The sequence below is a fragment of the Mercenaria mercenaria genome, chromosome 16 (genome assembly GCF_021730395.1).
Source record: "Mercenaria mercenaria strain notata chromosome 16, MADL_Memer_1, whole genome shotgun sequence".
Taxonomy (NCBI): domain Eukaryota; kingdom Metazoa; phylum Mollusca; class Bivalvia; order Venerida; family Veneridae; genus Mercenaria; species Mercenaria mercenaria.
This window is the reverse complement of record NC_069376.1, coordinates 18800038-18823218: the sequence shown is the minus strand read 5'-3', so window position 1 is coordinate 18823218 and position 23181 is coordinate 18800038. Positions and strand designations below refer to the sequence as shown.

The 23181-nt window shown below is 35.8% G+C and overlaps 4 protein-coding genes across 8 annotated transcripts; all 4 read right to left on the bottom strand.

Annotated features, from left to right (window-relative positions):
* Nucleotides 1–208: 208 nt before the first annotated feature.
* On the bottom strand, nucleotides 209–4642 carry LOC128549509 (retinol dehydrogenase 14-like). Of its 5 annotated transcripts, none has more exons than XM_053526266.1 (2): nucleotides 4537–4642; nucleotides 209–3003 (listed from the first exon to the last, which is right to left on the bottom strand). In XM_053526266.1, exon 2 carries the CDS (start codon nucleotides 2980–2982, stop codon nucleotides 1999–2001), a length of 984 nt encoding a protein of 327 aa, XP_053382241.1. In that variant the 5' UTR covers nucleotides 2983–3003; nucleotides 4537–4642; the 3' UTR covers nucleotides 209–1998. The 5 variants fall into 5 exon arrangements, with proteins under 5 accessions (XP_053382241.1, XP_053382244.1, XP_053382242.1 ...); XM_053526269.1 differs by having other exon boundaries at nucleotides 4594–4613; XM_053526267.1 differs by having other exon boundaries at nucleotides 4418–4556.
* Nucleotides 4643–7893: 3251 nt separating this feature from the next.
* LOC123540099 (WW domain-containing oxidoreductase-like) lies at nucleotides 7894–10523 on the bottom strand. Its single transcript, XM_045324894.2, has 2 exons — nucleotides 10319–10523; nucleotides 7894–8973 (listed from the first exon to the last, which is right to left on the bottom strand). Exon 2 carries the CDS (start codon nucleotides 8950–8952, stop codon nucleotides 7966–7968), a length of 987 nt encoding a protein of 328 aa, XP_045180829.2. The 5' UTR covers nucleotides 8953–8973; nucleotides 10319–10523; the 3' UTR covers nucleotides 7894–7965.
* A 3940-nt stretch (nucleotides 10524–14463) lies between these two features.
* LOC123541226 (retinol dehydrogenase 14-like) lies at nucleotides 14464–17770 on the bottom strand. Its single transcript, XM_045326642.2, has 2 exons — nucleotides 17676–17770; nucleotides 14464–15814 (listed from the first exon to the last, which is right to left on the bottom strand). The coding sequence occupies exon 2, from the start codon at nucleotides 15791–15793 to the stop codon at nucleotides 14792–14794; it is 1002 nt and encodes a 333-aa protein (XP_045182577.2). The 5' UTR covers nucleotides 15794–15814; nucleotides 17676–17770; the 3' UTR covers nucleotides 14464–14791.
* Nucleotides 17771–19516: 1746 nt separating this feature from the next.
* Nucleotides 19517–22775, bottom strand: LOC123541238 (retinol dehydrogenase 14-like). The gene is made up of 2 exons (XM_045326654.2): nucleotides 22607–22775; nucleotides 19517–20938 (listed from the first exon to the last, which is right to left on the bottom strand). The coding sequence occupies exon 2, from the start codon at nucleotides 20914–20916 to the stop codon at nucleotides 19927–19929; it is 990 nt and encodes a 329-aa protein (XP_045182589.2). The 5' UTR covers nucleotides 20917–20938; nucleotides 22607–22775; the 3' UTR covers nucleotides 19517–19926.
* Nucleotides 22776–23181: the final 406 nt, after the last annotated feature.

The following is a 23181-nucleotide window of genomic DNA, read 5'->3' as shown; positions in this document are numbered from 1 at the left end:
ACAAGACCTGAGCTGGACTTCCGATACGATTCTCTGCCCCTCCACCCCCTTGACTGGCCGACATGAGTATATATCTAATTTTACTGTTTGACTGCACGGCGTGAATCACTCGACTAGTGGACGGAACACTAAATTTTGAACTCCAACAATAACTTTTGAATAAGGTTTCGAAAATACGCAACTAGAAAAAAGTATCATAAAAGACTACTAAAATTTCTTATAATTTATTTACTAAAATCCTACCAGTTTAAAAGGTACATACAAAAAAACATTGCATAATGATATTACAAACTGTTGTGAAGACGCACAGTCGTGTAGCAACTTGGTATTTTAGTTTTGTCAATCATTTCATTCATCATTTCCTAAAATGTTTAACCCTTACTCTGCAAACTTTCTATAATGAACTTATCCATCTTCCAATTTGGACAGTACCATTAGTTGTTATAAGGGGCGCTTACCAATACTATACCGACTGAATAGCGAACAGTGCAGATCTTGATCAGACTGCACGGATCTGCAGGCTGATCATGATCTGCACAGGTCGCAAAGGCAGAATCAATGGTGTCCAGTATGCTAAGGGTTAAAATTGCCAAAGTGAAACAAATGAAAATTGTGCGCATCTTTAGAAATTCGATATCAAGATTAACTATAAAACAACAAACAAGTGTAAACTTCGAAGTTGGAGACCTCGACTGAAAACATGGGAGCCTATCTATGCTCTCACAGAAACAGCACATAACACGATGATGAACCAGTGCGAAAATGAACGTACTAAAGAAAAGTTCTGAGATTATCCACTATCAACAGGGTGAGACAGTAAAAAGAATGCTCCACAACAAAATGCGTTGAAATATAGAAATGCGTAACATAATAATTGTAGAATGGTAAACAGACATATTATGAACTATCTTTGACATATAAGAACAGGACGTCGTGAATAATACAGTCAAAACAGAGCCAAAAACGTCAGTGTTGCCGAACAATCGCTCACCGCGAAAATCAATATGGCATACATATCAAGTGTATTGTGTACAGTATCAAAAACATTACACTTACTATGATATACTATAAATCTTAGAATTTAGTTTGCAGAAATACTAAATATCTGATACATATGGTAACATCATATGAAATTTGGATTTACTAGAAGGAATAAGGGAACATTGAAGTATGTCGCGAAAACTGAATACATACACAAACTAAAGTGAACGATTGATAAAGATGGCATAATACTAGAACAAAATGTTGGGTTGTCGTCCTGTAAATATAACCAAATGCAATAGCAAACTTCCTGAGTTTTCGTCAGTAAAAGCTATAACAATGAAAGTAAACAACCCGAGTGAATAAAAATAACGAATGAAAAGCATTACAATATAGCAGGCAATTGTACATATAAGTCTTATTTATGATTCTTCCATTCAATGAGTTAAAACGAGTAATAAATTAAGTATATTTGATTTAAACGGCATGTAAACTTAAGCATGTAAATATCTGTATTCGTGTTGTTTGAATCGATAAAATCAGTGTTTTCTGATTTTCTATCTACCAGCTTAAAATATTATGTGTGCTTCCCTATTGCATACCCTATAGAAATCACTTTTCAAATATACTTCAAAACTTATCTGTGTTCGACTGTCGTAGTAAAATTGATGTCGTGGAAGCAACATTCATCAAATTTGAAACCGCTATGCTGGCATTTCGTTTCTATTACACATGTAGATTCATTATTAGTATTCTGAATTTGACACACTGGACAGACATCATACAATCTTTAAAGGCACATGTCTACAGATAATTATTCATTTTTTATAATAAACCTACAAAGTATCATAATTAAGTGTTTGTTTACATTCTTCACAGACACGATGTCTGATCACACACATGTTAATACTGAATTTCGTCTTATTTTGTAATTGCATGTCACTGTTAAGTTTCCATAAACTGGACACATATCTGGAACGGTTTGATTTTTATAATTTCATCACGTCTTCAGATCTCCTATTCTTGAGATTTTTCCTCAAGATTTGATATGTCCTCTTCGGTTAGGTACTTTTGAATAAACGGATACGTTTCTTTCCACAGCGTCGCCTGTTTTTGCTCGTCACGTGACGTGCTAGATGGCGTTGTGATCTTACAATCTACCCAGTAACGGCCTGACACCCCGGCATGTTTCGGATTCGTAGCAAGGTCAATGCCGGTTGTGGCCCCTTCTAAACAGGTTCTCATGCCACCTATAGTTTTGCAAAAGCAAAGACAACATTTCATAAAGCATGTATCTGCGGGCCGAAAAATCTCCGTGTCAACCAATCCAGGATGAAAGCTGTTGATGGTAATGTTGGAATTCTTAAGACTTCGTGACAAAGCAATTGTTTGCATAACTTGATACAACTTTGACCGTCCGTAATAATCGAACTCTGGAAATCTTTCGACGGTGCCAGTGTAATTCATCGTAGCAACATCAAACGTTCCGTTTTCATGAGCTTTGCTTGACGTGAGTACAATGCGACAGTCGGGTCCTGACTTTTTCATTATTGGTAGGAATTTTGCAAGTATGATGCAATGACTTAGATAGTTGACCTGTAGCATGATCTCCAGTCCGTCTGCACTTCGTTTGCCGTGACTTATAGCGAGACCTGCATTACAACACAACACGTGTAGCTGACGGCCACTTTTCTTAAATTCCTCACAAAATTCTACCACTGACTGAAACGATGCAAGGTCCAGTTTCATGAATTCAAGCGCTAGTGTTGGACTATCAGTTAAGCCCGTTGTTCCTTTTTCTTTTTCAGTTTTAAATTCCTCTTGCATTCTTTCCATGGCTTTTCTTGCTCTGTCCTCTGACCGACAAGCTAGGATCACTGTAGCTCCCATCATGGCTGACCATTTAGCCATCTCATATCCAATTCCGGCATTCGCTCCCGTGATTAAGAAAATGCGACTTTTCGGGATCTGCACGACCGGAAACGAGGCGCTACCACCCATATTCTTATTAATCTAGGTTATCTGAAAAAAAGGCAAAATAAAATTATTACGGAATCTTTAAATCTATGGACGTTGCAAAGTTCAATATCTAATACATTGCATATATATATATTACTGTATTTATACTGGACCATTCAATATGCCACATATACGTCCAAAAATAGTATTTGTGATGTATGACTCAATATTTTTTTGTGATATCAGGAAGGTCTAATCGTATCAGTTGTTCCAGGTGATATGAAGTTCAATATGCCACGTATACGTCTAAAAAATAGTATTTGTGACGTATGCCTCAATATTTTGTGTGATATATCGTAATACTGATTTCATCTGGTAACATTTTTATTGTATTTTTAAATATAATATACATATGTAGTCGGTAAATAGAATTATATTTTATTTTATAATGTTCATATATGTCCTACAAATAATATTTGTGTTTACATAAGACGATACTATGCGGATTTCTTTGTTTTGGGTTTTTAATGCCATATGCTCCAGCTGATATGATCATACGGTGACTTTCCAGATTTTGTGATGGAGGAAAACGTCACCCCCGTGTTGCTACAACAACAACAATTAGTACGGAAATCAACGAATCCGTCCGGTAGCGATGTTACTGGATCATTGGTTTTATTGATCTTTATGATAGGTCTGTCCCGCTCTATTGGTTTAGAGATGTTACTAAAAGTTGGTAATGCGTGCCTCTTCTAGCATTATTTCAAGCACGAACGACCAGCTGGATAGAACCAGCTGGCAGAATGGCTTCCTCACACGAAAGATACCATATCTTACGCACGGGATAGTATGCTAACTACAACTTGTAGCGAGGCATGCCATTTGGCTGTCAAAGACTGGTATGAATATGCCCTGGAGCAATGGTCAAACCTCACTTTTTTGCAGACATTGTTTTATTTGCTAGAGGTCAAATATAATTACAGTCACATGTGCATATTCAACAGTTTGTACAAAAATGTGACGTTTGATCATTCCAGGCGAACCAGTAGAAAACAAACTTTGTGTAGTTTACAATTCTAAAGCATAATATTATAGACCTACTGTATTAAAAAAAAAATGTGTAATAATGACTGAGCACAAAAAATAACTATTACTTAATTGAATTTGAAACACCTGACACGCCATACTAAATCTTGGATTATTTTAATCGACGTCCTTTGTTCCTAAAACACTACTTTTAATTTTTCTTATATACTTACTTAATAAATACTAATCCAAGTATATATACATACATACAAAATTCTTACAGATTATATATTATACTGATATAAATACATGACCATTAATTTCAAAAAAAACTAATTTAATGTACTGATATTAATAGAAAGAGAAAAATAATTACCCAAATGTTTAATAGTCTCCAAATAAATATTTCAGATCTAAAACTCATTAAATATTGTAGTGATAAAGCACGCACCTGCTTACTTCATAACAATGTCCTATATATTCACCAGGATAATCCTACATAAGTATTTATTTGATACAAAGAAAACAGAGAATGGCAGTCTACAGTAAATAGAAAGAAATAATGAAAACCTTATCTGTACATAATCGATATGCACGTATGAAAATAATGTTCACAAAATGAAAAACCTGTAAACTGGGTGCATAGATGTCCTATAATATATTTACCTGGGTAATCCAGCGTAAGTATTGTTTGATACAAAGTAAACAGAGAATGGCAGTCTACTAATAGAACGAGATCATGGACACTTTATCAGTACATAATCGATATATATAAATTTACTAAATAATTTTCATAAGGAGAATGTACTGTAAACTGGATGCATAGTACGTACAATGTTTTAACTCTTACCATGCTGGACAGAATTGGTTCAGCCTTTGCGACCAGTGTAGATCATGACCAGCCTGCACGTCCATCTGTACAGCTATACTAATTATATCCTGTATGGCAGGTCAAGAGCGTAAGTTGATTAAAGTACAACCACTATTTTGAGTTGTTTTTATCAACCATCAATCTTAGGACGATAGACAATAAATGTTCTTTGTATCTTCTCATGTATTCGTCATATCTAAACACAGCAATAGTCTTACCTAATCTTAAACTCCTTTGAACATTAATGCTATGTATAACAATTCTTTGAAATGAATCACTCCGTCTGGACGATTTTAATGGCAACAATATTTACAGGTATACACATATATTATTATAGTACATGTATTAGATTTATGATATAGGTCTTTGATCTCCTGTTTTTGATGGAGAAAGTCAAATGTACGGATAAAATTTCCATGACACTGTTTGATTTTAACGTTTCACTCCAACAGTAAGGTTTCTATTTCTAACAATGATGGACTTCTAGCGAATTCGGAAAATGTCCAACCATTTTGGAAGACCCCTGATTGCTGTCTAGAATGGCCGATTAATTTCTTTTAACTGTGTTTTCTGTCTTTCAGTGAAAGAAGTTGTTGGGGTTGTCTTGCTTTATAAGAATACGGTTTGTACTGCCTTCGTGTTTTATAGTGTTCGTAGCGTTTAACATTGTCAATCTCGCTTCATTTCGTCCATTTTTTTTTTAATAGTTTGTCTGTTTATTTTGGTAATCAAACAATAAATCAAGAATATCATTGCTGTTTTTTTTTTTTTGTTTTTTTTTTTTTTTGGGTTTCAAGTTGTTTATCTTCAAATTCTTACCAATGACAATTTTTATTTACAGTAAACGCTTGTAATAAATGTCTGAAATGTTCTATTAATTCTCGTATCTACTTGAGCAGCACATCTACGCGTAGCTATTTCACGTCCTGTCTGATCAAAGTGTGATTTGTTGTTGCAAAATATATTTAATTGATTGGATTACTGAATTCTGTTACGCGCTCTTTAAGTGTATATAGGTATTTTTCTAGACACAATAGGACGCTTTTGATCCATATCTTACTTGTTTCTGTTGTTGCTTTTATTTTTTTTGTTAACTTCAGAGTTTCGCTGACTCACAGTAAGCCCTTATGGCGACTTTTCACGGTTGTTAATGTTGGAGGAAGACCCAGAGGTCCTTCCGGTTATGATCGGCCATCTAGACAGAACCAAAAACCTTCCATGTCCATGAGCCAGGTGGATAATATTCTACTTCCAAAGAGGGTTTTGAACCAACATCGGTATTGGGCAAGTGGTTTGAAGTCTATGGGACCTTAACCACTTTGTTACGGATACCCTCTTTGACCCGTAACTATGTTTTAATAAAGAATCTATGATATGATCACGACTTGGTGGAAACTCGTAATGTGACTATTTATCCACATTTCGTTTCACATTTGGTCATGCACTTGTGAAAAGTCAATATCTTCACCTCTGTATCTTTATAAATGATATTTGCTCGTTTAGTGAAACACTACATTTTAAGTGTATATTTGTGACCTATCTAAAAGTGAAAAATGGCCGTAAACAGAATGAAATAAAGTCAGTCGATTTTGTTGATATGTTAAAGTTCATGTTAACAGAAACATGTTTGTCTAAGTGTGTAATAAATTTAACAAATGTACTTAATGAATACCGCCAAACATATCCTTGTGGCGTTAGAAGTTTCGAGTAGTTTATATCAGTATTATACATACCATTCTTTGTGTCAAGAGCGATTATTTTGCAATGTAATTTTCCACATTTGAATGAGTTGTACCCAGGCCACAAAATTTCGTTGCTTTACAAACGTAGCGGCACAATTCCCGCTTTTGAAGGTGGAGGAGGACACCGGGTGCCGCTCCGGACACTTACGTTAGACATCTCCGGACACCTGGGTAGAACAACCGACCTGCCGTAAGCCAGCCAGATGGCCTCTTCACGAATTTAACATCACATGCTAGATTTCGAGCCAAAATGTTAAGAGGGTCAAGTGGTTGTAGGTCAATGACCTTAACTACCCGGTCACGGCGGGCCTTTAAAATGCGTATGCGTAGAAAATCAACGTAATACTAGTATACTGAACACAGACAAACTCTTAAAATTATGTAGATATACATATGTACGTCAGAACATTATAAACATTGAACAAAATTTTCCGCATGAAAACTTACATTATTTATTGAAAATATTGCAAAAAGTATTAAAACAAACTATAGTAAATGTACACAATAGGTGGTAAAACCAGCCAAACAAACTATAAAAATTAATGTTAACACGGATTAGAGAAACACTTATAAAGTCCATAAAGAATGAAAGGAGTTAAATGTTTTAACATTTATTGTATAATTATAATTAAATGACTAAAGTAATATATAAAAGCTAATATTATAGCTAACATAAAACAGATATAATCAAATTACATTAACTACGGCATTTTTGTCTTGCAGTTTACATGTATATAATGAAATGATACAATTACTAGTGAAGAGTTGAGGTAGTGGACCTATGCCGATGGGCTTTTTATGTGTTCTCCATACGCTTGTTTCGCACTTTCATGCTTTGCACAGAGAGTCATACGAGCATTAAGCGATAGTGCCGAATAGCCGAACGATAAATAGCCATCCAAACAAAGCGTTAGCGTCAATCAACTGGCAAAGTGCAAGTAGATATGACAGTATCCTAAGTAAAATAAGATGCAAACATTATATCCATTATTAGATTCCAGTTAAAAGTGAATTGAATATAACTAAAACGTCAATCGTTACAACTGTTTTCAACCTTTAAAAACAATGACATATATGCGAAGATTGTTGACTATTTCGCGTCCCATTCTTCAAGACGCACATTACTAAATGCACGCCAGTCGTCCATTATTACGTTCAATATCAACGTTTATTTAGTAAAAAAAAGTATGAAATTTTACAATGTATCATAAAAGTGAATGATATAAAGAACAAGGAAATAAAGATTTGACAGCATGAAATTCATTTCATTTCCATTGCCATTTCAGTTACAAAACAATGAATGCACCTTTTCTATACTTTGAAAGGCTTGGCATTAATTCCGCTTGGTAAACCATGATTACTCTAAATAAATTTCTATATTTCAAATTACAAACGGTTTGGGGATTTTCCTTCCATATCTGCAATTTCCTCTTCCGTCAGGTACTTTTGAATGAAAGGGAATGTTTCTTTCCACAGCATCTCTTGTTTTTGCTCGTCACGTGACGTGCTAGATGGTGTTGTGATCTTACAATTCACCCAGTAATGCCCTGACACTCCGGCATGTTTCGGATTCGTAGCTAGGTCAATGCCGCAGGTTGCTCCTTCTAAAGTATTTTTCATAGCACCACAAGTTCGAAAACACGCGAAGCAACATTTTGCAATGCCTGTAACATCCCTGAAAAATTCCGAGTCCACAAAACCAGGATGCATGCTGTTGACGGCAACGTTTGAGTCTTTAAACCGGCGTGACATCGCAAAAGCTTGCATGACTTGATACAACTTCGATCGCCCGTAGTAATTTAGATCCGGAAAACTTCTGGCATTGCCAGTATAATTCATTGTTGTCAAGTCAAATGTCCCACCTTTATGAAAGCCACTTGATGTAAGTACAATACGACAATCTGGTCCAGACCGTCGCATTATCGATAATAACTTTGCAATGATGATGAAATGACTAAGGTAATTAACCTGCAACATTATTTCAAGTCCGTCCGAAGTTTGTTTATAAGAATTGGCACCGAGACCCGCATTACAACACAACACGTGAAGCTGACGGCCACTTTTCTTAAATTCCTCACAAAATTCTACCACTGACTGAAACGATGCAAGGTCCAGTTTCATGAATTCAATAGCTAGTGTTGGACTATCAGTTAAGCCCGTTGTTCCTTTTTCTTTTTCAGTTTTAAATTCCTCTTGCATCGTCTCCATAGCTTTTCTTGCTCGTTCTTCTGACCGACAAGCTAGGATCACAGTGGCTCCCATCATGGCAGACCATTTAGCAATTTCATAACCAATCCCGGTATTCGCTCCCGTTACTATAAAAATTCGATCCTTCGCGATCGGTACAATCGGAAACGAGGGACTACCACCCATATTTCTATGTCACTCTATAATCTGGAAAAAAACAAGTGTTTAACATCAATATAACTGAATCGAATAATAGGCTTTTACTAAGATGCATGACTACGTACAAAACATGAGAGTTATTGATACTGATTAGTGATTTGAAAAAAGAAATCTTCATTTCATTGACACTAATTAATATTCGGAAAAGAACTTGATTATTATGATAGTGGTCAATATGATATTTGTACCGAGTCAAATAAAGAATAATCGGACATTTTCTCATGAATATTTCATAATGTACAAAACATGAGAGTTATTGATACTGATTAGTGATCTGAAAAAAAAGAAATCTTCATTTCATTGACACTAATTAATATTCGGAAAAGAACTTGATTATTATGATAGTGGTCAATATGATATTTGTACTGAGTCAAATAAAGAATAATTGGACATATTTCATATTTTTCTTTCCTAATGTTTTCACTTAAAAATGCCAATTAAGATTAATTCTCACAAAGTTAATACTGTTAATTCGTATTGTATGTTTATATGGATCATAACTCATACTTAAAAAGTTCACATTGATCATAGGTCGTACTTATAAAGGTCAAATTGATCATAAAATTTCATTTCATTCAAATTCAAATCGATCATAATGCATACTGCATCATAATTCACATGTAAATATCAGTACATATTAATCGCAGAAAAAACAACAACAAAAAGACACACAAACACTCAAACTATGTTGAAATAGCCACTTTCCTACAACCTAAAACAACTAAAACCATTAGAGTAGCGTTGTATGTACATGTATGTGTAAACGATAGCGATATAAAACATAGATCAAACTAAATAAATAAACAACAAGGTGAAGTAAAAACCGCCTTGGGACGGTTTGCAATAAAAAAAAACAAAAAAAAAATAAAACCATACACAAGAAAGCTTAAACCAATAAAAAAAATTGTATAATTTGTGCTGAACGGAACCTACACTTGTACATGTTGTAACGTTCATACTAATTACAAGTTATATATTTCTAACCGTTCTTAAAGCATCTTTACATAATTTCTTTCTGCTCAATACATGCAAATATATACCTGTACAGATATTTGTTAAAGACCTGCTCCCGTCCAACCTTTTAACCTTAAACTGTCACTCAAAAAGCATAAAAATCCTGACTATGAATAGTGCCGCCTGTCAAAATAGAGTCTATTTTATATTAAATTCTATATAAAATACCTGTGGTTTTGCGTGCAGAAGTGTGGCACGTGGCCGTTAGCTGTTACCTATTGTAATCATGGGTTGCATACACACAATAGAATTTGAATAGCCGCGGAGCAGATCTTTAAAATCAAATGGAAATAGAATATTAGTGCAAGAATTAAGCTACCTGAACGTTATATAACCTCCAACTCAAAACCTCCCTTGACACCGAGCGTACTATATTTTAACCTGTGTTGTCTTATATAAATGTAAAGATATCCAGTAAAGTAGTTTATTTTTAGACACTAACAATCAATGTCACGGATAACTGGGCATCCACTATAGTTTGGATCCCGAAGTGTATAGACGCTTTGATACTCGCCAAGACAGATTAGTGTAACAGACTACTGAAGTGTACTAACAGAACATTATAAACGCCAACATTAAATTGGACGTACTAATAAACTTTGATAATGTGGCAGTTGACATCAATACAATCGATACTGTTTATTTTCCAATACAGGTAAAGCCAATACTTGCTTTACAATGGATCTATGACGGATTATCTTTGAACACCCCTGGACTTACTCGACTCAACTGCCACATTAATTATCAAAGCTTATTAGTACGCACGTTCTGAGTGTACCATGTACAGACTAAAGGTTAGGGTTAGGTTTAAAGACCTGCTCCAGTCCAACCTTTTAACTTAAAAAGCATGAAAATCCTGCGCGTGGTCGTTAACTGTTACCTATTGTAATCATGGGTTGCATGCACACAATAGAATTTGAATAGCCTTGGAGCAGGGCTTTAGCATAGATTTAATAGTTTACGTTCAATGTGTACGTACACTCAAGTGAAGCAGATAAGGGGAGGGTAATCCGAACTAAGCATACTCTAAATGACGTCCCGGTGAGCTTAGATTTTGATAAGGCTAGCAATGTTTTGCAACAGATGAACGTATATAAATATCTGTATTGATAAGTATGATAAAACCCACACGATAACACAAAAGATAACATGTTCGATAAATATGATTTTTTTTCATACATAATATTACAGTATGCACTTAACTTCTATCATTGACAATTAACCTTTCATACTTCAACGATGCATGACAACCATAACAATCTAACAATAATGTAAAAATGTTGTCGATAAATTATCGTGCGGGAGAAGTAACTGTAAAATGCCTCAACACCAGACAGTACAGAATAAGTATATTGCACTGAGTTCATTATTGTGTTTAACAGCACACATAATAACGGGATGCTTCTTTTTGATCTAAAGAATTTGTGTAATCTCATTGTTTAACCTGAATTATGAAGTTAGTGTTACTACTTTATACCGATTCAAAGGTCTTACATTTATGAAGAGTTCTGATAGAGTTCCTAATTGGGGGTGGGGGGTAGTCTGTATTCAGACCGTATGTTTGTTACAATGAGATAACTCCTGAGGCTATTCAAATTTTGTACAATTATTTCCCTTGTCTTCTCAAAACATACGTAGATAACCAGAGCCAGGACTGATGAAGTCAGAATTTTTACAGAATTACTTTTTTCTAAACAAAAAAAAAAAGATTATCTAGTCGGTAGCCAGACTAGGCGGGGGGGGGGGGGGGGGGGGGGGGGGGGGGGGGGGGGGGGGGGGAACTGGAAAAAAACTTTATTTTTTTGAGTTGCTTTATTTTCTTGTGTAATTTCTAAGGCACTCTTTATTGTTCTTTTTAACATTTACATTTACAAAAATATATTCTGTTTTCACAACACAATTAATGTTGTTCTTATTCCCAGCAATAGCAGATTTGTTTCCTTCAAATTCGATTTGGATCGGGTCCTTTATTAACACCACCAATTGATCTGTGATAATATCTAACCATTTTTGAAATGAATATTAAGACAACCTCTGACTGGTATCATGCATCACAAACTCAAAGCTGAAAAAAGTGAAATGTAACTTTTATATCCAATAATTCACTGGATTAATTCTATTTCAGTTACAAAATAAAAATGAAAGCGTGCTTTCTACACTTTCCAAAGCTTGACATTAATACAGCCATGTAACACATTATTATCTACATCCCAAATTACAAACGATTTTTTGCATTTTCCTTCCAGATCTGCAATTTCCTTTTCCTTCCGGTACTTTTGAATGAAATGGAAGTTTCTTTCCACAGCGTCTCATGTTTTTGCTCGATACATGACGTGCTACATGGCGTTGTGATCTTACAATCTACCCAGTAATGCCCTGACACCCCGGCATGTTTCGGATTTGTAGCTAGGTCAATACCGGTGGTGGCCCCTTCTAGCGTGCTTTTCATGACACCACAGGTTCGAAAATAACAGAAACAACATCTTGCGATGTCTGTGTCAAGATTCCTAAATCTGGTCCAGACCATCGAATTACTGATAACCGCTTTGCAATTATGATGAAATGGCTTAGGTAATTAAACTACAACATCATTTCAAGTCTGTCTCCTCTTTGTTTATATCGCCAAAATCCAAGACCAACATTACTAAACAACACATGAAGCTGACGACCACCTTTCTTAAATTCCTCACAAATTTCTACCACTGACTGCAACGATGCTAGGCCCAGTTTCATGAATTCAATAGCTACTGTCGGACTTTCAGTTAAACCGCTGTTATCCCCCGCCGAAGGCAGTGGGATATAGTTTTGGCGTCGTCCATCCTTCCGTCTGCCTTTCCGTAAGTCCGTTCGTCCGGAGCCATACCTAGGAAGTGGTTTGGAATATTCAAATAAAAGTTCATATACATGTTTACCACTATGGGGAAATGCAGCCTGTCAAGTTGCCCAAGTAACACATAAAGTTATGACCCTTAGTAGTTTCTACTATATAGGATACTCCTCCCCCCACCCACCCCTACCCCGCCCCCTCCACCACTCCACAATTTTTTCTTATCATTTTTCTTTTTTCAATCTGAAACCCTCTCCCTACCTCGCTACACCACCCAGTTTTTTTTCATGTTTTTCCATCAATATCTGTTATTATTATTTTTATACCCTCACCCGGTCACCGCCCGCCCTCTCCCTACACTACCCCCCCCCCCCCCCCCCCACACACACACACAAAAAGATTACTTTTATTATGGTTTAGAGTCACACTGACATATTATATGTCATATGGCGACTTTTCCAGCTTTTAATGGTGGAAGCAGACCCCATCAAAAGTGAGGTTTCGAACCAACATCGGTTAGGGGCAAGTGATTCAAAGTAAGTGATCTTAACCACTCAGCTATGGCGGTCCCTCAGAATTCGTAGAAAAAGAACGTAATGCACAGAAAAACTCGAAACAAATTCTCAAAACTACATTGCACTTTACAACGTAGGAAATATTTAGAACAAGTATTGTCCGCATGACACTTTTTATTATTGATTAAAAAATTTGTTAAAACCGCAAAAACAAATTGTAAAACAACTTGTACAGTGAAATCCGTTCATAATGTACAACAAATCTTCTACACAGCAGATGGTATAATCAGCGGAACAAGTTGCAAAATGTAAATACAAATTTGAACAACCCTTCCAAAATCTATAAAAAGGGAAGAAATAAAATGCCTTTAATAAATTTGTTGTATATTAATATATTAGGGCTATAGCATGTAAAGTGTAACATACATAGCTCATATAAATGAATCATAGGAAATAGTTAATATCAACGTAAATTATTTACTTTGTTTTCCAGTGTACATGTAATATCATAACTACTGTAACTGTTATTGTGTAGGTGGACGGATATTAGATTTGAGCGATATATGAAACTCAGAAATGAATATCCGTGTCTGAATGGATAAAACTGTATTTAAATACACGTTAAGGTACGTATGTCCATACCGTCTCGTGTATTTCAAAACCTCTGAATGTTGGATTGGCTCTGGGTTGGCTCTTGTAGACTGCGTGTGTGCGTGTGTGTGTGTGTGTTCGGATTTAGCGTCTTTTTCAACGGAATATTTTTCAGTCAAATATTCGACGGTGTTTGCTTGTAGCAGTGAGCACTATGCTTGGTTTTATAGGACTGCCTCACTGGAATACCATGTTTTAGACACGTGACACCATACCCCAGTCACATTATACTGATATTGGGCTGTCCATGCCTATAACTATCCTCTTAACGCACTTGAAGCGGGCGGTCCACCACTGGCCTACTGGGGACGGTCTTTATTTTGTATCCATGCCTAATGTTTTGAACATAGTAAATTGTTCTTGAAGCTGTTCATATTTTATAATAATGCCCATTTTCTATTCAAAACATAGATAACCTGGACTGAATTTTACTAGGATAATGAATGTGAAAAACTACAAATAAAAAAAAAATATATTAAAGCTGATAGCCAGGCAAAGATTTCTTAATACACAAGAACATACATTTATACAATTTGGAAAAACAGATTTCTTCATCTTTGCTAGTTACATTGGCTTTCTTTTTTCCTTCCGGTTTCATTGTATTTTGTATCTGCCATACAGTTCACATACAACATCCTTGAAGAAGCGTACCACTAAATGCACCTAAGTTTTGTATTTTTCAAAGCCGGTATCAATATAAAAAAGAACATATATAAAAATGAAAGTACATGTAAACTTTAAAAGGCTTGCCCGCAGTGTAACACATTAATATTCTCCAACAACATATTTCCATAGATTCCTAGATCTCCAAACGCAAATGGTCCTGAGATTTTTCCTCCAGATATGTAATCTCCTCTTCCGTCAGGTACTTTTGAATGAAGGGGAAAGTTTCTTTCCACAATTTCTCCTGTTTTTGCTCGTCCCGTGACGTACTAGATTGCGTTGTGACCTTACAGCTCGCCCAATAGTGGCCTGAAACCCCGGTGTGCTTAGGATTTGTAGCTAGGTCAATGCCGGTGGTGGCTCCTTCTAACGTATTTTTCATGACTCCACAAGTTCGAAAACACCTAAGACAACATTTCTCAATGCATGTGTCAGCATCCCTAAAAAGCTCCGAGTCTACAAAGCCAGGATGCATGCTGTTGATGGTAACGTTTGAGTCTTTGAGACGACGTGACATAGCAAAAGCTTGCATAATTTGATACAGTTTTGACCGTCCGTAGTAATTCAACCCTGGAAAGTTTCCGGCAGTGCCAGTATAATTCATTGTTGCCAAGTCAAATGTCCCACCTTTATGAGCGCTACTGGACGTAAGTACAATACGACAGTCCGATCCAGACCGTCGCATTATTGACAATAGTTTGGCAATGATGATAAAATGACTCAGGTAATTAACCTGCAACATTATTTCAAGTCCGTCTCCAGTTTGTTTATAAGAACCGAAACCGAGACCCGCATTACAAAACAACACATGAAGCTGACGACCACTTTTCTTAAATTCTTCGCAAAATTCTACCACTGACTGAAACGATGCAAGGTCCAGTTTCATGAATTCAATAGCAAGTATCGGACTATCAGTTAAACCCATTGTTCCTTTTGCTTTTTCAGTTTTAAATTCCTCTTGCATCGTCTCCATAGCTTTTCTTGCTCTGTCCTCTGACCGGCAAGCTAGGATCACAGTGGCTCCCATCATGGCAGACCATTTAGCAATCTCATACCCAATTCCGGTATTCGCTCCTGTTATTATAAAAATTCGATCTTTCGCGATCGGTGAAATTGGAAACGAGGGACTGCCACCCATATTTCTATGTCACTCTATAATCTGAAAAAAAAAAACAAGTGTTTAACATCAATTATTGACAGTATAAGTGAATCGAATTATAGGATTTTACTAAGATGTAAGACCATCATTGCCAAAGTTGACATTCTTACCTGGACCGATAAAACGAAAGACTACCTACAAAACAGGACAGTAATTGACACTGATTTGAAAAAAATCATTCCGACACTGGTTAGTAATTTGGAAAAAAAGCACTTCATTTTACTGACACTAATTAGGGTTACTGGTTAGTGATTTTGTTTTAAAGACGCACCACGACCTAGAGAACTACTTTTCCTCCCACATGAACTTCGTGCAAATCATTCTGATAATACTGGTATAATACAGCTATTCTACAAGATGACAGGTGGACAATTTAGGCCCTCCCTGAATTAATATGTTTTCATAACTTCATCTGCAAACTTATCCAGCCATTTTCTTTTCAGTATAGCTTTATAAACATAGAATACTACTTTACACTGCAGAAACAAAGTGTGGTCTAAACTCACCTTAATACATCAAGTACTGTGCATACTACTACATTGACTTAATAATGTATTTAGACATTAAACACATTCTCTTGGCCTTATATATTTCAGAGTCAATTTGTAACTTAATACTTTTATTTCTCATTTTCTTCATGCAAAGTATGTATAATTACCATCATGGAAATACAAAAGAATACAGTTACTTTTTGGCGCGTCTTTAGAAAAAAAATAACTTTAAACTTGATTATTGTGATAGTGGTATGTGTGCTTATGATATTTGTATTGAGTCAAATAAAAAAAATGATCGGCCAGTTTCTTATAAATATTTCATAATATTTTTCACTTAAACTTCAAGTCCCGCGAATACAAGAAATGCCAAATCTCACAAAGTAAATATTGATCTTAATTCGTAATGTATGTTTCTATATGTCATAATTCATATTTATAAAGGTTACACTGATCATAATTCATACTTATAAAGGTTACACTGATCATAATTCATACTTATAAAGTTCACACTGATCATAATTCATACTTATAAAGTTCACACTGATCACAATTCATACTTATAAAGTTCACAGTGACCATAATTCATACTTATAAAGGTTACACTTATCATAACTCATACTTATAAAGTTCACAGTGACCACAATTCATACTTATAAAGTTCACACTGATCATAAGTCATACTTATAATACTTATAAAGTTCACACTGATCATAATTCATACTTATAAAGAAACGGTCATACTTATAAAGTTCACACTGATCATAATTCATACTTATAAAGTTTACACTGATCATAATTCATACTTTAAAGTTCATTCTGATCATAATTCATATTTATAAAATTCATACTTATAAAGTTCATAATTCGTACTTAAAAAGTTCACACTGATCATAATTCGTACTTATAAAGTTCACACTGCTCATAATCGTACTTATAAAGGTCAAAATGATCATAATTCTATTCATTCAAATTTAAACTGATCATAAAGCATACTGCACCATAATTCACATGTAAATATAATTCATGCTTAAAGAGAACATATTAATCGCAAAAAACTACACACAACCACAATCACAAATATGTGTGTGTGTGGGGGGAGTGGGGTGCGTGCGTGCGTGCGTACGTGCGTGTGTGTGTGTTTTCTACATCCTAGCCACCTAAACAGAACTAAATTAAAACATACAGTAGCGTATGTAAGTATGTATATGTAAACGATTGCGATATGAAACATAGATAAAGTTAAATAAATAAACAACAAGGTGACGACAAAACAAACACATTAGTGGGGCACCGCCGTGAAATCAAATATATACACATAACTGTTAAAGTCAAATGAAGGTAGAATATTAGTATAAGAATTAAGATACCTGAATGTTACATAACCTCCAATTAAAAACCTCCACTGAATGAATGTGTACTATATCTTAACCTGTGTAGTCCTATATATATATATATATGTGTGTGTGTGTGTGTGGTAAAGATATCCAATAAAGTAGTTTATTTTTAGACACTAACAACAACATATGAATGCAGAGCTATACAAAAGCAAATGTCATGGATAACAGAGCATACCTAATAGTACACTGTGAAACAGATAAGGTAGCAGGGTACACTTAGGGTCGAAAATTTTGGGCACGACCGGGCTTACATGTAACGAGTCGCAATATTGCACTTCCCTAATAAGCAGATTCAGGGTGGCCACTTTATAAAGTGCGTGCATGTTTTGTGCTTTTAATTAATGGCAAGATCAGGACTCTCATACAAGAATACAGAAAGTTATCAACACGCAAGTTTTACATATTCCATTAAAAATAGCATGCCAAAATCATCAATTCTGCACTTTTTGAACAGCCTGCAATGATCCCGCTGCAAGAACAATGCCAAATTTTATTGCAATTCTCATTTTTATTGTCCCTACTGAACTACAGGATATAAACGAAATGGGGGCCCATCCAGCTCGTTTTTTTTTTTACAAAATAGCGAAAACGTTCCTGAGTATCAATCAACAAGCACGGAACCTTTCCGTGATTTGAATTCCCCGCGCCAAGGTGACTCACCGATTCATACAAAGCTAGCAGCAGTTAGTTTTACAACTTACATCAGAATTTTACATGTATCGGCTGTTTAAATTTTCTAAAGAATTAACAATCATTTTCTCATACTTTAATTTATAGACATCCAAAATCACGAAGTTCTAATTATAACAAATATTCAAAGTGTACCCTGCTATTTCCCAGGTATAGAAGTACTTCCGGGTCGTTGTATACCCCGGTATTGAAGTACTTCCGGGTCCTTGTATCCTAGGAAGTAGTTCGTTCCCAATTTGAAGCCACCCCTACAATTCTAAATGTATTTATTGACACTGTGTACATTTGGTGTCATTTTTGATGTATTTAACAGTTGTTTTGTCTGTGTTATTCAGGACTACATTTCTGTGCGGAAGGGTTAAAAAAAACTACCAGACTGGCTGCTGTTGACAAATGTGTGTGGGAAATTTGAACATTGACTGAATACTTTGATGTGTAGCATAACAGTTCATCGTTGATGATAGTCTTTTTCTATGCTATATTGACTGGGACAGTGTTAATTTTCAGACATACAGAGCTGTCAATGCTGTAATTTTGTTGTGAAATTCACAATCCATGTCCAAAAGTCCTGGTTTTACTATACGACAAAGAAGGGCGCAGGTAATCCGAACTAAGCATACTCTAAATGACGGTCTGGTGAGCTCAGTTTTTGATCAGGCAGGGCAAATTAACTTATATGAATATCTATAATGAAAATCATGATGACTGTAAAATACCTCAACACCAGAAAATACAGAATAACTGCAACAGTTCTGTTTGCATTTAACATATATTGCCCCTAGAGTTCCTTTTTGCTCACTGTACCTGTTCCTTATTGTGTTTGCCAATTATACTGCTGTTTCTTTTTTTTTGGGGGGGGGGGGGGGGGGGGGGGGGGGGGGGGCTGGGTTTGTAAACACCCATGATGACGGTATGTTTATTTTTTTATCTAAAGAATTTGTCTAACCTGATTTATGACTAAAGTTATGCTTCTACTTTGAAGCCAGTTTTACAGTGATACCAATTCAAAGGTCTTAAGATTGATGATAAGTTCTTTTAAATCTCCTGTTTAAGGGGAAGTAACTGGAAAAAAAACTTTCACTTTCTGATTTTATTGATTTTCTTGTACAATTTCTACGGCACTGTTTTTTGTTCCTTTTTTAACTTTTTTAACATTTACAAAACTAATATTCTTGTTTTCCACAACACAATTAATGTTGCTCTTATTCCCAGCAATGGGGATTTTTTTTCTCTTCGAATTCGACTTAGAAAGGGTCCTTTATAAACAACACCAACTGACCTGTGATCTCTAACCATTTCTGCAACGACTTTTTAAGACAACCTCCGACTGGTATCATGTATCACAAACTCAACGTAGAAAACTAATGAAATAGAACTTTTACAGCCTGGAATTCACTGGATCAATTCTATTTCAGTTACAAAAAAAAATGTTAAAGCGCTTTCTACACTTTCAAAAGCTTGATATTAATCCCGCCGTGTAACACATTATTAATCTCCAACAAAATATCTCAGTAAATCTCTACATCTCAAATTACAAACGATTTTTGGATTTTCCTTCCAGATCTGCCATTTCCTCATCTGTCAGGTACTTTCGAATGAAAGGGAAAGTTTCTTTCCACAGCATCTCTTGTTTTTGCTCGTCACGTGACGTGCTACATGGTGTTGTGATCTTACAATCTACCCAGTAATGCCCTGACACCCCAGCATGTTTCGGATTTGTAGCTAGGTCAATACCGGTGGTGGCCCCGTTTAGCGTGCTTTTCATAACACCACAAGTTCGAAAACAACAGAAACAACATCTTGCGATACCTCTGTCAAGATCCCTAAACAACTCCGAGTCTACAAAGCCAGGATGCATGCTGTTGATGGTAACGTTTGAGTCTTTAAGCCGGCGTGACATAGCAATAGCTTGCATGACTTGATACAACTTCGACCGTCCGTAGTAATTTCGATCCGGAAAATTTGCGGCATTACCAGTATAATTCATGGTAGCGACGTCAAATGTCCCCTTTTTATGAAAGCTACTGGATGTAAGCACAATACGACAATCCGGTCCAGACCGTCGCATTATTGATAACAATTTTGCAATGATGATGAAGTGACTGAGGTAATTAACCTGCAACATCATTTCAAGTCCGTCTCCACTTTTTTTATATGGACAAAATCCAAGACCAGCGTTACAAAACAACACGTGAAGCTGACGACCACTTTTCTTGAATTCCTCACAAAAGTCTACCACTGACTGAAACGAAGCCAGGTCAAGTTTCATGAATTCAATAGCAAGACTCGGACTTTCAGTTATACCCTTAGTTCCTTTCGCTTTTTCAGTTGTAAACTCCTCTTGCATAGTTTCCATGGCTTTTTTGGCACGATCCTCTGACCGACAAGCTAGGATCACCGTAGCGCCCATCATGGCACACCATTTAGCGATCTCATACCCAATCCCGGTATTCGCTCCTGTTATTATGAAAACACGATCACTTGCGATCGGTACAATCGGAATCGAGGTGCTACTCCCCATATTTGTATATCTTTAAATTAATCTGAAAAAAATATATATCATTATTTTGACATCTGCTCAGTGATTTTAAAAGCTTGATTGTTCTGGCACTGGTTAGTGACTTCCAAGTGTACAAAAAATCTTGATTATTGTGATATAATAATTCATGTTAAAAATCACTCTTTATTGAATTTTCGGCCACCTGGCCGTTATGAAAACATGAAAAGTCATTCTTGCATAAAACCTTTGTTTTTTGCCGATTTCGGGCATGCAAGAATAGCGATAACACACGTTTGTTTCGTGAAACAATATCTGCAGAATCCCTCGGGCTATGTTGATGCACTCGCCCTACAGGCTCGTGCACCAACCAATCCCTTGGGATTCTGCAGATGTTGTTACACAAAAAAGCGTGCGTTAGCCCTACATTGATACAGCTGTGTAACATCCATTTTATAATTAACAAATAATCAAGGCCTTCGAGTGGTTTATCGTCTGATTTACCACGGCTCAGAGTTCAGATGCGTAGGAATTGACCTCGAGGGCGTTAGCCCGAGTGGTTAAATGCTGAAGCATCTGAACGATGAACCGTGGTAAATAAGACGATAAATCACAAGAAGGCCTCGATTAATTTCATTCTGACATGGTCATTGATATATTTTCATAAATATTATGCTGGACTTCATTTATGCGAGGAGTAATGTATCGGACGTCATGCGGCATTTTGACGTCATAACTGACGTCATAATGCTCTCTTACCGGTCCGCGCGTCATCCGTTGTTTATCGCAGAATATACAGAGCTTGATCTACGTTCCATATGTTTGGAGAGAATGATTTTCGATATACAGTCGGGTACCAGGCTAAAAATCAAATCGAACCATGTTAGAATACTTGTTTTGTCTCAATGACGTGACGTCATTTCCTGTAAACACGACGTCAAACGACGTAACGTCACTTCCCGTATTATTTCACATGTGTCTGTCACTCAATTTATGTGTTATATTTAACATTGCAACCATGTGGAAAATTGGTTCTTCATCCATTTCTCCTCTATTATCTGTCTGTAAAGGCGGCCTTCATGGTATTACTTTTGCAGTACTACCACCTGCAAGTCCCTTTCAGTATGACCTATAAAATGTCGATTAATAATAGGCTTGTCAACCTGCAGTCATACGACATAAACTAAGGCCCTTTTAATGCGTATTTTTTACTCAGACAAGAAACATAACTCTGGGCCGATTGTGTGAGATCCAAATTAACACACCAGGTGTACAACTTCGCGTGCTGAATAATGTGAGGTTTGATGGTTCTACCTTATGTTTTACTTAACCCATCAGAAAATGATTTTTTCCTTCAGCTTGAGTTCTGGAACTCTTACCACCAACAATTAATGTACTAAAACAATGGAAATTCTTACATTACTTCATTGAGTTCAACAAAACAATTTCAAGCACTAATATTGACATGTAATATATTGTATTGTTACACACTATGAATGTCCTGCCAAGATACTTACAAGAACGACACATACGAAGAATGAAGCGACAAAAATAACTTTGACAGATCGTAAAAACTAATGACAAAATTTGACAGGTGGAAAATGACTCATGACCTAATAAATGTTTTCTTCCAGTTCGTTTTTCTTAATAAAGCTTTTCTATATTATAGCTTCCAACAATGAATTAACACTAAGAGAACCAACTGGTAACTTACGTTCGTTTTTCTTGTCCAAGTCCTGAAAAAAGTCCTACTTTTCCAGTCAACTGACACTTGTTATTGCCATTCAAAATGCTGAGAATAAATAAAACAGATACCTTATTTTCACATGTGTATTGAGCATTTATACAACGTTAAAAAAGGAGCACTTATATAACGTTAAAATTTGAATACCTATTGTGTATTGTATCTCAGCCGTGGCGTTTAAAGTATAAATTTGCGTCTCTGATTTCAGGTTATATAGTTCTAACCGACCTTAAAGCATGCTTTTATGGTTCATTTTCATAAATCATCTTTTCAAAATACAAAAATTTAAACATCCATGTAATTATCATAGTTAAGATAAGGTATTAGTTACCTAAACGTTTTTTGTACTATATTTTAACCTGTGTAGTAATGGCGAGTTATACAGTTTTATTTTGGATCATGGGGTGGGACGTTTTGTTTGTTTGTTTTGAGTTTAACAAACGCCGTTTTTCATCAGTATTTCAATTATGTTACGATTGGCAGTTAACCTAGCCAGTGTTCCTGGATTCAGTGCCAGTACAAACCTGTTCTCCGCAAGATACTGC